Source organism: Sciurus vulgaris, assembly GCF_902686455.1.
Source record: "Sciurus vulgaris genome assembly, chromosome: 6".
In the NCBI taxonomy this organism is placed as follows: Eukaryota; Metazoa; Chordata; class Mammalia; order Rodentia; family Sciuridae; genus Sciurus; species Sciurus vulgaris.
The window spans coordinates 30,732,648-30,747,760 of NC_136466.1; the positions used below are offsets into that span (position 1 = coordinate 30,732,648).

The following is a 15,113-nucleotide window of genomic DNA, read 5'->3' on the forward strand; positions in this document are numbered from 1 at the left end:
AGTGATGAAAAGCTAACACGGCATATATTGCTCACTTGAGATAGAAAACAGTTTAGGCATAGGGGCAATATCATTAATATATTAAAACTGGTGGCCAGCAAAACACATAAAAATTATGAAGTGGAGATTAACAAGTCCAGATGATACCCACACATGTGGTAACAGCTTATACAAAACAATAGCCATTAAAGCAGGGTCATAGAGATCTCACAAAATCAGTGAAGTACTCATGGCAAGCTACTGCTTTACAAAATGAAATAACTCAGGGTTAGGCACAGCCTGAAAACTATTGTTCTATACATCAGGGAGTAATTCAGAGGGAGTTACAACCTGCTCGCCACACTTGTGACTCAGGCCTTGGGGACAGACCCCAGGTTCCCACACATCCTCTCCAGGTCCAGAGGGGCCATACCAACAGGACAGTTTGCAAGAAGGGGCCAGCCAGGAGCCCTGCCCCAGCAGCCACAGCCCAGGTCAGTTTCAGCTGCAGTCATAGGCTGACATCCGCCATGCTCATCATCCTCTCACTTCTGGAGACACTGTCCATGGGCCTGAGTTCTTGCCAATCTTTCCAAAACCTCTGACCCTGTCTCTCCCGGAAGACCCACCCCTGTGAAGGTCCCTCCCTACCATCTGGGGCTTTGAGCTCCTCCCTTACATTCCCACTTAAGAGATCAGTGAGGGAGAGCTTCACTTAGTCCTTTCCAAACACCCTCCTGTGCACTGGGACCAGAAGAGTGGGGGGAAAACACCTCACAATTTCCTTCCATGGAAGATGAAGGAGCTGCTTGAACCAGTGGGGGACAGACAATTCATAAGCTGATACACAAATCGCAAATGTAGCCTCTAACTGGGTGGCCATATGCTTTAAGAAAAACAAAGCAGTGTAAGGAAGAAGCATATGCAGACGCAAGCTCTTCCCAGTAGTCTTCAAAGGTCTCTCGATTAGGAGATCTTTGATCAGTCGTGAAAGGAATGAGGGTGAAGACTGACTACCTGCAGAAAGAATGCTCCAGGGAGCCCGAAGATGATAAGGAGGGCTGTGTGACTGGAGCAGAAGCAGCTGGGGAGAGGGTGTGGTCTCCTCTGCCCTCTGCGGTGGTGGGGGGAGGCCGCCTTGGCGTCCCAGACCTGGGGAGGATCTGGCCTACGGTGTGATCTGACATGGCCAGTGTGATTCACAAGCAGGGAAACCAGCAGGGAAAGGGCAGGATGGCCTTGCAAACCGTGTCGCCGTACCATGAAGCAGGCAGATCTTTTGACCACGTAGATTATTATGTTTAGAGTTGCCAGATAATATACAGCTTGCCCAGTGATTGAATTTCACACAAAAACCAAATAACTTCTTAGTATACCTGACACACGCCTGTTGTGGTGGCATATCCCTGCAGTCCCAGCAACTTGGGAGGCTGATGTTGTAGGATCATTTGAGCCCACCATTTGGAGACCAGCCTAAGAGGCATAGCTAGACCTCATCTTAAAAAAATCATGTATAATATTATTCATTTTTTGAAATAAAACTGGGTCTTACTTAGTTGCTTAGGGCCTTGATAATTTGCTGAGGCTAGTTTTGAAGTCACGATCCTCCTGCCTCAGCCTCCTGATCCACTGGGATTACAGATGTGTGCCACAGCACCTGGTCCTAAGTAATTTTTAATTAACTTCAATTTCAACTTATTTTGTAAGATCTCTCTGCAATTAGTATTAAAAACACATTTTCAAGATCACTTCCAAATTTAAATAAGATTGTACATGAATCAGTTTTGGAGGATACAAACCTGATATTGCATGCTGCCTAAAATGTTTTCAGATGACATTTCCACAGGATTTAAACTATTGGTCTATTAAGAGGCAAATCAGTGACTACCTTTTGTAAATCAGAGAAAATATCTTTTTTTCCAGGTAATAATTCAAAATCTGAAGACACTTCACTTGATTTTTTCATGTCTCCATCTCTAGATATAATCTCTTTAATTTCTATTTGATAAACACTTTTCCCACAATAACTGATACACTCGTCTGATGATTTGTTCATTTCCAAGTTTTTGTTTTGTTCAAGTACATTCACATCTCTTGCTGAAGTTTTACATTAATCAGACTTTCAGAGTTACTTTCACTTGTTATTAGCCAAAGGATAGGCCTTTTATTAAGCATGCAGTTTTGCACAGTCATTTTTAATTATTAACCTTTATTAACTCTTTCTACTTGATTCAAAAATTTGTGATCTATTTTGCACCAAGATGCTTTCTATTTCAGGATATTATATTTTGTCATTTGGCAAACATCTTTAAATTTTGAAGTGCCTTGATTATATTTGATCTTGATGCCTGTCAGAATTCACGTTTTTTTTTAAATAATTTTTCCTAGTTGTAGATGGACATAACACTTTTATTTTTTTGTGGTGCTGAGGATCAAACCAGTGCCTCACATGTGCTAGGCAAGTGTGCTACCACTGAGCTATAACCCCAGTCCTCACGTGTGTGTGTGTATGTTTTAAGTTCCTTTTTTAAAAAAGTAATTGTATTTTTTATTTATTTATTTATTTATTTATTTATTTATTTATTTATTTATATGTGGTGCCGAGGATTGAACCCAGTGCCTCACACATGCTGGCCAAATGTTCTACCACTGAGCTACAACCCCAGCCCTCACCTGTGTTTTTAATGTAGCTTTTAGAACAAGCATAATAGTCCATCTGTCCAATGATTTCACAGTTATCTATTCTTTGTACAATACTAAAAGCAATATTTGAATTCACAGAAACATTTATCATATTAATATTATGAACTTATATGGCATAATTATTTGGTGGAATAAATAATGGCTTTTGCATTTTTATATAAATCCCTGCTATATTTGTCCCCTTATCAGATCTGTGGCTTTAAAAATATTTCATGTCAAATACCATTTTTTTCCAATTTAGTGATAATTTCACAAGACTGTCTATATCCCTTTTTATCTCATTTCAGTAAAATCGAACTTTATTTTCATTAGGATATTACTTTCTTATGTATTTTATTTTTTGTTGGTTCATAATAGTTCTACATAACATTAGTATTTATTTTGACATCATTATAAATATATATAGTTTGGTCCAATTAAGTCCCCAGTACTCACCTTTACCCTCCTTCTCCCTGTTCCCTTTCCTCTGCTCTACTGATCTATTTATTTACATTTTTAAAATTATTGTCCTGTGGATATGCAATGGTGATATTCAATGTAGGCTATAATTCTTATATAAACATTCTTAATAATCTGTTCATTCTGGGTTATATCTCATGTACAAAGAGTAAGGAAATGTACTTTGCTTATTATATTTTCAACAGTATTTCAGAGCTAATAAATTTCCTAGCAGCATTGTGTGTTCCACCAGAATTTGTATTTTGAAACCCTAATACAGTATGTGACTGTATTTGGAGACATAGCCTTAAAGTTACAACTAAAGTAAAATGAGGTCCTGTAGTTGGCCCTTACTCCAATAAGACTGCTGTCCTTATAAGCAGATTAGAACACAGACAACACACAGACCAAAGGGCAACCATTTGTGGGTCCAGGGAAGAGGTCTCAGAACAAACAGAACCTGCTGACAGTTTGATCTTGGACTTACAGCCTCCAGAACTGTGAAAAAACACATTTCTGTTATTTAAGTCACCCAGTCTGGGGCATTGTGTTATCACAGCTCTAGAAAACAAATACATATTCAACAAATAAGGCACAGATTATTTTTTTTGATTAGTTAGACATCATCATAATGATGGTAAATTCAACTAAATTAAGAAGCATAGTATTTGGGTTTTCAACTTTTAGAAGCAACTTACTAGGTTACTCAAAGTCAAAAGGATCCTAAGTAGAAATTGAGAGCTGAAAGAGTGTGTGATAGCTAAGTTTATAAGTCAACCTGGCAAGACCATGATGTCAGTTGTTTGGTCAAATGCTAGTCCAGATCTTCATCTCACTTACCAGAATGTCAGAGATACCATCTTAGTTTACCAAACAAAACAGAGATTTATGTTGCCAGGCAAAGGAGAGGACTATAACTATCAAAAAGTGGCAAAGGAGGCCAGGCCTGGTGGGGCACCTTGAGTCCCAGATACTTGGGAATATGAGGTGGGAGGCTCTCCTGAGCCCAGGAATTCAAGACCAGTCTGTGCAACATAGTGAGACCCTGTCGCAAACAAAACCAAACAAAAAAGAAGTGGCAAAGGGAGGAGGAGATGCAGTTGAAGACAGTGAATACAAGTTAAATGATTCTTGAATTTATAAAGTAGAAAAATCAAGAAACAACACTTTATAAGCTTTATGATTTATAGTCAGCACAATAAAAAGGACAACTGAAACAGTTTCCTCTAGGGAATGGAACTAGGGATGGGGAGCAGTAGGGTGAGATGGGATTGTTCACAGTAACTCTTTATTTTCGATTGGGCTAGCAGAGAGAGCAGCAGCCACCGGTGCCTGGAGACCCAGTGCTGGTGTTGCCGATGCAGTGCCAACTTCCTGGGTAAAGCAGAGCCCCACTCTGCCATGCTCCCTGAGCCCTAGGCTCTCTTGTTACCTGGTCTCTCACTTTTCACATGTCTACTTAAGAGTCTCTTCCATTGCTCTTAATTCTTTAAAGGTGAAGACAGTATTTATTTATCTTTGCTTTCCCATCAGACCTTTAATAAATGTTGAATGAATGAAAGTATATTTATTTTAGAGCAAAGGTTCTGGGAAACTTCCAAATCAGGGATTGATTCCCAGACCTTTCACTTACTGGTCATGAGCTTTCCCATGACCTTGGTGACATTAACTAACACTTCTGACCTTACCCTTCTTCGTTACCGATTGTGAAGAGCTATCGTATGAAATAATAGACTGTAGCATCCCTAGAACAGTACCAAATGCACCCTGAAATGCTTCATGATCTCAGCTGCTATAGTGAACAGTTAATGCCAAGCTAAGTGGGTTAATAAGGGTTGCTGGAAGCTGCACCTGGAAGGTCGACACCACCCTGTGCTATCCCAGGACCATGCTGGAACTGGTGAGCAGACACCAACAGGTGACAGATTCCTCAATGACTGATTACATGTTCAGTGCAAAAAAAATATTGAAATGAATGTGGAACATCTTGTCATACCATATGGCAAAGAAAGACATTAAAGATAGGGTTTTCAATATCTGCATTTTATTTTACATGAAAAATAATCTTTTAAAAAATAAATGGTAAGTTTCCACTTCCAGCCAAGATGGAATATCTTATAGTAGGCCCCTTTCATGCCAAAAACCCCCATAAAGATTAAAAATCATGAAAGCTGAATAAAAATCTCTTAAAAGTCTGTTTGAAGGCATCAATAGCTAAAGCAAAAAGGGCAAGAGTATCATGATCATGGAGAAGGATGAGCCTTGTGTTAGTGGGTCAGAAGTCTGCAGCTTCTTTTATTCTTAAGTCACTTAGCATTTCTAGGCCTGGGGTGAGAGTGAGGACCCAGAGCAATGGGCAGCTTCTAAGAGGCAGAGAAAACAACAGAACTTTTGGCAGTATCAAAGGGCATTGAAAGACAAAAATAAGACCCTAGTTTGCCAGAATATTAAGTAGAACTGGTAGAAAATTTAGCCAAATACTCAGCCTGGTTACCTATTAAGACATTCTCTGAAATCTGAAGCTGTGTAGAATAGAAGGTTAAGATGCTAAGCAGAGATCTAAGATCTCTGGCTTAGATTCAAAAATTCAAATTCTCTGAAAAGGAGAATGAATTTTGGGGTCAGAGTCTAGACACTGAGGATACCAAGATCAGAGCTGAGGAACTGCCACTGGGGACAGATCCAGTGAACAGTGTGGCTCTCAAATGGAAAACCCCTGGAAGACCACATCCTGTAAGTGGGGAGATGAGGGTAGAGCAGAAATACTGTTAATGAAAACCACAACCCAGTCTTTCAGTCAGCTCAGGCCCTGATTGCATTAAGGTCCACTCTGCCTCATTAGAGGGAAAGCGTGAGCCCTTTGTGGAGGAAGTTAACAGCATCCAGGACCTCTACAGTTTATCACACAGTGTTTGGCATTCAGCAAAAAATTACCAGGCATGCCAACAGAGTGGACCAAATGACCAGAAAGCAGGGAGGTGGGCAGAATAGAAGGAGAGCCACAGAATTAGAGAAATGCAAATTAAAACTACACTGAGATTTCATTTCACTGCAGTCAGAATGGCAATTATCAAGAATACAAGCAACAATAAATATTGGCAAGGATGTAAGGAAAAAGGCACACTCATACATTGCTGGTGGGAATGCAAAGTGGGGCAACCACTCTGGAAAGCAGTATGGAGATTCCTCAGAAAACATGGAATGGACCCACCATTTGACCCAGCTTTCCCACTCCTCGGTTTATACCCAAAGGACATAAATCAGCATACTACAGTGATACAGCCACATCAATGTTTACAGCAGCTCAATTCACAATAGCTAAGCTATGGAAAAAGCCATGATGCCCTTCGACAGATGACTGGATAAAGAAACTGTGGCATATATACAGGATGGAATAGTACTCAGCTTTAAAGAACAATAAAATTATGGCTTTTGCCAGTAAATGGATGGAACCGGAGAATATCGCCAATCCCCCAAAACCAAAGGCCGAATATTCTCTGTGATATGTGGATACTAACACAAAATAAGGGGGAAGAGAAGTTCACTTCATTAGACAAAAGGGAATGAAGGGAAGGGAAGGAAAGGAAAGGGGGATGGGAACAGGAAAGAGTAGAATGAATCCAATATTACTTTCCTAGGTTCATATATTAATACATGACCAGTGTAACTCCACCATCATGTACAACCACAAGAATGGAAAGCTATAGTCCATGTAAGTATAAATATGTCAAAATAAAATTCTATTGCCATCATGTATAACTAAAAAGAAATTAAAAATTAAAAAAAGAGCCACAGGAAATTTAAATCATGGAGTTATTCAACAAAAACTTTCAAGTAACAGTTTCACTGGGGGAAAATATGAAGAAAACAAAATAAATCCTCTGATAATTGAATCCATTAAAAAGAAATTAATGGGCTGGTGATATAGTTCAGAGGGAGAGCCCAGCATGTGTGAAGTCCTGGACTCAATCCTCAGCACCCTCCTTCCTCCCGGAAAAAGAAAAAAAAAAAAAAAAAAGGATATTTAAGAACTGAAATTGAGAACTTTATAGGTTTAGCATAGGAGATAAATGAATTACAATACAGATCAAAAGAAATTTTCTAGTTTGAAGAGTAAGGAGGAAGAAGGGCTGGGAGACATGAGAGAATAGGGTATATAGGAAACACTGAAAAGTTTGTAACATTCAGATTTGGGGAATTACATAGAGAGAGAGAGAGAAATGGGACAGAAATAATACCTGAAGATATAACATCTGAGAAATTTCCAAAACTCATTGAAGACACCAACACACAAATTCAAGATACTCTGTAAATGCCAAGCAGGTAAATAACAAAAAGAAGAGTACACTAGGTGCATCATAGCAGAACTACTGAAAACCAAAATGAAGAGAAAAAAAATTTCAAAACAGCTAGTGAAGAAGGAGTGGAGGAGAAATAACTTTCAAAAGAGCAATAAGACGGGACAGCTGACTTTTTTTTTTTTTTTAACAGAAATGGTACGATCTAGAAAACAATAAAATTACATCTTTTAAGTCCTAAAGAAAAAGTTCTAGATGTATTTCATAGAAGAATTTTTAAAATACACAAGAACAATAAATTTATCTGAAAATAAAGCAGATATAAAATACGGCACAGACATGAAAGGTTAAGACACAAAAAGTATAGCATGAATGGTCTAGCTTACATTTCATCAGTTTCAGAGGGAACACAGACTACATTGAGACAATGGTTTCATGATTTTCCAAAGTTGACCAAAGACATCATTGCAGATTCAAGAAGTCCCCAGAAAACTCAAACAAGAAGGAAAAAACAAATTTTTAAAAATCCTGCCTTGTGCACCAGTCATTTTCTGTCATTCTCTCCAAGCTCTATTCCCTATTGTCACACAGGAGCTGTAACTCTTTCAACTACATTTCCCAGACTGCTTTTCCAGCTGGTTTCCTTTTAAGTCCCACTCATGGAAGCCACTAGGAGATGAGATAGGAGTACACAGACCCTAGACCTAGACCTAGTGCTTTTGTTTCTGTTTTTGTTTTTTCATGAGAAACAGTTTTATCTATGGTCCTCCTGAGATTTAGGAATTATTTATTACTGTAGGATAAGCCTATCTTATCCTAACAAAATACAAACAAAATTTTTTAAGAAGCCTTGCACATCATACTACATACAAAAATGAAACTAAAAGACAAAGACTCTATAGCTTTGAGAACATAGGAAATATATTCATATATATTTGAGGTATAAGAAGATATATATTCATATATATTTGAGGTAAAGTAGAATGTCTTAAGACATAAAAAGCAAAGGGAAAAAAAAAAGACCTAAAAAGCATAAATCAAAAAGGAAAAGCTTGATAAATCTGGTACAAAATGAAGAGTTTGTTTATCAAAAGAGCTAAAAGAGTGAAAAGACAAACCACAAAACATATACTGGGAAAAGATAATGAACAAAGTGCTTGTATCCATATGAAAAATTTCTATGAGTCAATAAGAAAAAGACTTAAAAATGACTGATAAAAATGTGAAAGTTGCTCATCATTAATAATCATGTTACAGGCTGGGGATATAGCTCAGTTGGTAGAGTGCTTGCCTTGCAAGCACAAGGCCCCAAGTTCAAACCTCAGCACTGCAAAAAACAAAAAAAACAGAAAAACAAAACAAAACAAAAAACAATAATCATGTTAAATTGGATGACACCATACATGTGCTGGCTCAAGCAGTGCTGCTATAGAATGAAGTAACACACAACAATCACAGTTCTAGAAGTTGAAAAGCCCAAGATGGAGGCATGGGCTGATTTTTTTGGTGAGAACCTGGGAGAGGCATCTTCTTGTTGTGTCTTCACATGGCAGAAGGTGGGGAGAGAGAACTCTCTGGGGTCTCATTTACAAGGCACCATCCAGGAGGGCTCTACTCTCCTGAGGACATTTCTTCCCTAAGATCCCACCTCCTAAATCACCCCACCTGGGGTTAGGTTTTCAACACATGAATTTGGAGAGTGGGGGAGGCCAACATTCAGTTCACGACATGCACCAAGCTAGCTAAGATGCAAACACATTTGCCGTAACAATATCAGATACTGGAGAAATGCGGGGTAACAAACTTGAATCACTTCTGGTGAGAATGTATAAAAGCACTGTGGAACACATTTTATGGTAAAGTTGAAGCCACACCTACTAAAACTCCATATTTCTACTTCTAGGTATATATCCTACAGAAACGTGTTTATGTAAAATAGAAATCATATGTAAAAATGCTTATCACAGCATTAATCCTAACATACAAAGACTGAAACCAACTCAAATGTCCATCAACAGTAATTGACTATATTATGGTATAGCCCTGCAATATACAACAGTGTGAATGAACTATAAAAATTAAACTACATGACAATACAGATGAATCTTAAAAACAATGTCAAATAAAAGAAGTTAAACACCCAAGAATATATAGTCTGATTCCACTCGTAAAAAGCTCAAAATCAGTGAAAATTAAATAACCACATATGCAGTGATCTAGGCAAAGGTGGCAAAACTACAAAGATAAGCAAGGAAGAACTACCACAAGTCCCTAGGCGATGTTACCTCCAAGGTGCCAGGTGTGGAGAAAGAGATGGGATCTGGGAGGGGCTACCAAAGGTAGTGACAGAAAAGTTCTTATCTCCAGCCAGGGGGTTGGTGACACAAGGGCTCCTACTCCCCTTCACATTCTAAAGTATATATCCATGCGCCATGAACAATTCTGTATGTACGTCTCAAAATTTAAAAATAAGAAATTTCTCTAATTGCTAGAAATGTAAATCAAAACTAAGATTTCATCTCACTCCAATCAGAATGGCAATTATCAAGAATACAAGCAACAATAAATGTTGGCAAGGATGTGGGGGGAAAGGTACACTCATACATTGCTGGTGGGAATGCAAAGTGGGGCAACCACTCTGGAAAGCAGTATGGAGATGCCTCAGAAAACATGGAATGGAACCACCATTTGATCCAGTTATCCCACTCCTTGGTTTATACCCAAAGGACTTAAAATCAGCATACTACAGTGACACAGCGACATCAACGTTTATAGCAGCTCAATAGCTAAACAATATGGAACCAACCTAGATGCCCTTCAACAGATGAATGGATAAAGAAAATGTGGTATATACACACAATGGAATATTACTCAGCTTTAAAAAACAATGAAATCATGGCATTTGCTGGTAAATGGATGGAGTTGGAGAATATCATGCTAAGTAAAATAAGCCAAACGCAAAAAAGGCCGAATGTTTTCTCTGATATGTGGATGCTAATTCACAATAAGGCAGGGGCAGCTAGGGAAGAATATAGTTACTTAGGTAGAGGGAATGAAGGGAGGGGAGGGAGTAGGGGGTAGGAAGGACAGGAGAGTGAAACAGGCATTATTCCTCATGTATATATATGGCTGCATGACCACTGTGATCCTACAATATGAAAATCAAAAAAATGAGAAATTGCACTCATACATGTATGATTTCTGAAAATGTGTAAATGCATTCTACTGTCATGTACAACTAATTAGAACAACAAAAAAGAAATTTCAAATAGGACAGCATCACAATCATGAACATACATGCTCTTGGCATTCTCTGGGAGACAAGGAGAGACCATTTACCCCGACCTGCCAGAAAAGGACACTTAAGCCTGGAGCTGTCACAAGTGTTAAACCAGGTCTAGAACCTGTTATGGTTGAGATATGAGATGTCCCCTAAAAGCTCATGTGTGAGACAATGTAAGAGGGTTTGGAGGTAAAATGATTGGGTTATGAAAGCCTTAACTAATCAGTGCATTATTCCCCTGAAATGGATTAATGGGCAGTAACTATAGGCAGGTAGGGTGTGGATGGAGGAGACAGGTCACTAGGGGCATGCCTTTGGGGTTTATATTTTCTTCCTGGTGAGCAGAGCTCTCTCAGCTTCCTGATTGCCACGTCCTGAGCCGCATTCCTCTTCCACATCCTTCTACCATAATATTCTGCCTCACCTTAGGCCCATAGCAATGGAGTCAGCCATCTATGGACTGAGACCCCTGAAATTGTGAGCATCAAATAAACTCTTTCTTCTCTAAAGTGCTCTTGTCAGATCTTTTGGTCACAGCAACAAAAAAGTTCACTAAAACAGAACCCCCAAAATAGGGTTTTGCTGCTAACAGATTCATCGTCCAGACTCTGCCTGCACAGAGGGGACACATACAAAATGGTAAATGTGGTAAAAGTTCCCAGGTCTTAAAAAAATATTCCAAATAAGGCTCTTTAAGGCTTCTGGCAGGGATATTTTATTTTTTTTGGTTAAAGTCACAACTGATAAAAATACCATAAAAACAAACATGTAAACAAGGTATCAGAACTTTGGTTCAATGAAACATCTCACACCTAAAACATCTGAGGTACAAAGGCACCTTGCTAGGTGCTAGACAGCCTGGCTCTGGTGCAGCTGCTCCAATGCTACCCTTGGGGCCAGAGATGGCACAGGCTAAATGCAGAGGCTGGGACTGAGGTCACGCAGGACCTGGCCCAGTACACTCTCTCCACTCCAGACAAACATTGATTCTTCCAAAGACCCGCCTGATAGGAGCTGGAACATATAAAGGTATCTGTCACGCTGAACTGGGAGACGACTTGAGCTGTGGGGCTAGAGGGGAAGGGCAGAAAAGGACTTCAGTCAACTTCTGTTGATCCACAAGGCCTCAAGAACTCCTGTCCTCGTTCGTGGAACCACTTATTGGAGACTGTGAACAGAAAGCAAGTAGGTTACAATCTCATTGATCCCTTCAGTAGCCAAAATTAATGGCTCCTCCAAGATGACTGTGCTCTGGGAAACAGACTTGAGCGAGACAAGTTGTTCATGGGCTATTAAGGAAGACACATGAGTAAACAGGTAATTGTACAAAATTCTGCCAGTGACATGATACATGTGTGGAGGTTGTCATGAGCCAAAGAGCATCTGGCCATTTAGGGAAGAGGAGACCTCAGGGCTGGAATATGAAACTGAATATAGCAACAAGGTTGGATGCAGAAAGCGGGAGCAGGATGAGAAAGTCATGAAGGCAGGGATCATTCTGGCTTGTGTCAAGGACCTCAAACAGCCTGCTGTTACAAGGAACTAGCAGGTAGAAGCTGAGAGGATGGGCATGAGGAAGCCAGTCAGCACTGCAGCGGGCCTGGCCATCAGATGCCTCAGGCGCTGTGGACCAGCAGACACAGTCAGTGTGCTGGGGGCACCAGAGCAGCAGAGCTAGTGTCAATACTGTCACCTCCAGCTGCCTCAAATGCACACAAACCACAGTTCTGTTCCTCGAACCTAAGTTCTCTCATAATGAAGAAAAAATTATTTTAGGGCACCACTGAAGTCAGAGATTTTTAAATAAAATTTAACCTAAATAAAGCAGCACATGTACTTAATTGAATAAATTATCTATAAGGCTTATAGTGAAAATAGTATATACAGTTAAATCATGAATTTTAGTTAACATTACTATGCAGTATTTACATCATTATGTTACTTTAATGCTACATTTGAGTCATCTAGATCACACTTAAATTTCCTTTCTTGTACAACTTTTTCCTCCTGAAGTCAGCAACTACTGTCTTTTCTTTTTTTTTACTTTTTTTTTTTTTTTTTAAGTTATCACTATTTACCCCCCAAACTCCAACAGTTATAAACTCGTGTGACCACTTCTGGCCAGCTGTTTCCAGGATAAGGGTCAATTTCAGCCTCTGCAGTTTGGCCCCAGACTCCAGTCTATCTCTTGGTCTCCCTTTCTTCAAGTGGCAAGGACAGCAGCCCCCATACCTATGATGCTGGATGGAGCCTGTGCTTTGCTTCCCTGGTAGGAGGTTTTCCCCTCTCTGCTTCTAGCTCTCCCCTCAGAACCCTGGCCAGAGCCCACTCCTCTGGAGAGCTGCCTTGGATCTACAGTGCTTATAGCTGTCTGGGCATCTCTGAGAGTGTTCTCTACCAGTTGTCTCAGTACTTAACCAAGTAGACTGCAACATGACTGATTGGTACTTCCAGTTAGCAGAAAACTCCTCAGAAGGGAGACAGTTTTGGCTATGTGCAAAGTTGGCAGCAGCTGTCTCCCAGTTGAGCCTGAGGCCCACAATCAAAGCTCAGGCTGAGAACACCTCAGCCAACAGTACCCTCAAGCCACTCACCCCACTTGCAGCCCACGAGCACGGGGCAGGCTGCATGTCTCGTTCGGTAGTCACCTTCTCCGCTCCGCAGAAGGTTGTACCAAAATACAGCTGTGCCCTGGGAAAGAGATGACCTGTCAGAACATATCCTTAGAGACTGGACTTGGGGACCTGACCCGAGCACCCTGGAAACCCTGCCCTGAACAAAAACACCTTCAATTTTCCCGTGTGCAGAGGAACAGAGATCTGGGGCTCCAAAAGTGCTCAGCCTTCATGGTGGGTGGAAGTTTAGAAACCCATCTGGCCCTGAAAGGACTTCCTTCCCTATCCCTTCTCCCCAGGTAGATACTGGGACCACAAGTCCAGAGCGCAGGGAAGAAGGGGCTAGGCACATCCCAGTGACAGTCACACAGGCCCGGGAATGGGACTGGGGACACAGTCAAGGTCTAAAACCTCTGACCCATGAGAATCAGAACTTACCTTCTTAGGCCAAATTGCAGCCCCCAGATCAGGGAAGACAGTGGCACCACCAGCTTCTACATCACTCATCTGGGAACACAAGGCATAGGGTTTGGCCATTCTACCCAAGCATCTCAGAGCAAGAGAGTCACAAAAGTCATGACAAGGCGTGTAGATCGCCCTCCTCTGAGCATGCGTGTCCCTGCTGGCAGGCTCTGCTCATGGCCATCCTTCAAACAGGAGACTCTTTCTACCCCTGTGTACTCCCTGTGGTTCACCAGCGTGGTCTCCATGCCACAGCATTCAAAAGCAGGAGACCAACATCCAGGCTGTCCCCTCATGGGAGCAATCTGCCTCTATAACCAGAATACTCCCGTCCTGACTGCTGCTCCTTGAATTCCCACCCAGCTTGGGCCTTACCTAAGCCACCATGCCCGGCAAACTGCCCAGGCCAGGAGCTCCCTTGCTGCTTCCACCACCAGTGAGCCCACCTGTATGGGCTGCTTCTCTGGCTCCAGCAGCTTGCTGCTCTGGGCTAACCCTCACTTTCCCAAAACAGCTGCCCTCTAGGTGAGCAGGTGGGATGCTAGGATTCTAGAGGCCTGCTTTCCCTTATGGTGAGACCTCCAAAAGAACTGCACACAAGATCCTCAGCAGCCAGGCTGCACTCACGCCCACGGAGTGTGCCTCGACTCCAGCCAAAGCACCACTCCTTTCTCATCTGGCTCTCACTTTTTTGCCTAAAAAAAATTGGAACTAAAAAGAATTTCCACAGGACGCATACCAGACTGACTGAGGAGCACTCAATGGACACATGCTAAATGAATAAGATGAAAACCCCCAATGACTCCCCAGCCCTGGGGATCAAACTCAGGGAAACCCCAAGGCCTGCCTGTCTCATTAGCCTCTCCCTCCAGACACACTGGCCCTCTTCTATTTTTCCAACATCTCGAGCTCCTTTTCTCTTCTGGGCTTACACACATTCCCTTCTCTGCCAGAAACACGTTCCACCAGCTAAATTCCATTCAACATTTAAGTCTCAGCCAACCTGTTACTTCCCAAGAGAGGCCCTCTCTGAACCCCAAGCCTGGGCCACTTCTTCATAGCACCTGTTCCCATGGTAACTAAATAATCATCTCTCTTATGTTGAAAGTAAGTCTCCCATGTTAGACCTCAAGCACCACAAGAGAGACCTCATAGGTCCTGCTCGCAGCTTGTCCACCGCACAGCCCGCAGCATGGAATACACATGCAGTTAAAACTTAGAAGGAAAAAATAAACTATCTCTTGAATTCCTTGACAGTCTCTACACCTCTTCAGGGAAGGCTCTCACAGAGAGGGGAGAGAAAACTGGTCCTCACATGAAAATCCAATGGCCTGT

General features: G+C 41.2%; 1 protein-coding gene across 5 annotated transcripts in view; it reads right to left on the reverse strand.

Moving 5' to 3' along the window:
• Positions 1-11,400: 11,400 nt before the first annotated feature.
• P4HA2 (prolyl 4-hydroxylase subunit alpha 2) overlaps positions 11,401-15,113 on the reverse strand; it is a 32,592-nt gene continuing 28,879 nt past the window's right edge. For all 5 annotated transcript variants that reach the window (XM_079145962.1, XM_079145966.1, XM_079145964.1 and 2 more), the window contains 3 exons: positions 13,755-13,823; positions 13,296-13,392; positions 11,401-11,869 (listed from right to left, as the gene is read on the reverse strand). In XM_079145962.1, the coding sequence (XP_079002088.1) occupies positions 11,799-11,869; positions 13,296-13,392; positions 13,755-13,823 (237 nt within the window). In that variant the 3' untranslated portion in view covers positions 11,401-11,798. The remainder of the gene's footprint in view (positions 11,870-13,295; positions 13,393-13,754; positions 13,824-15,113) is intronic.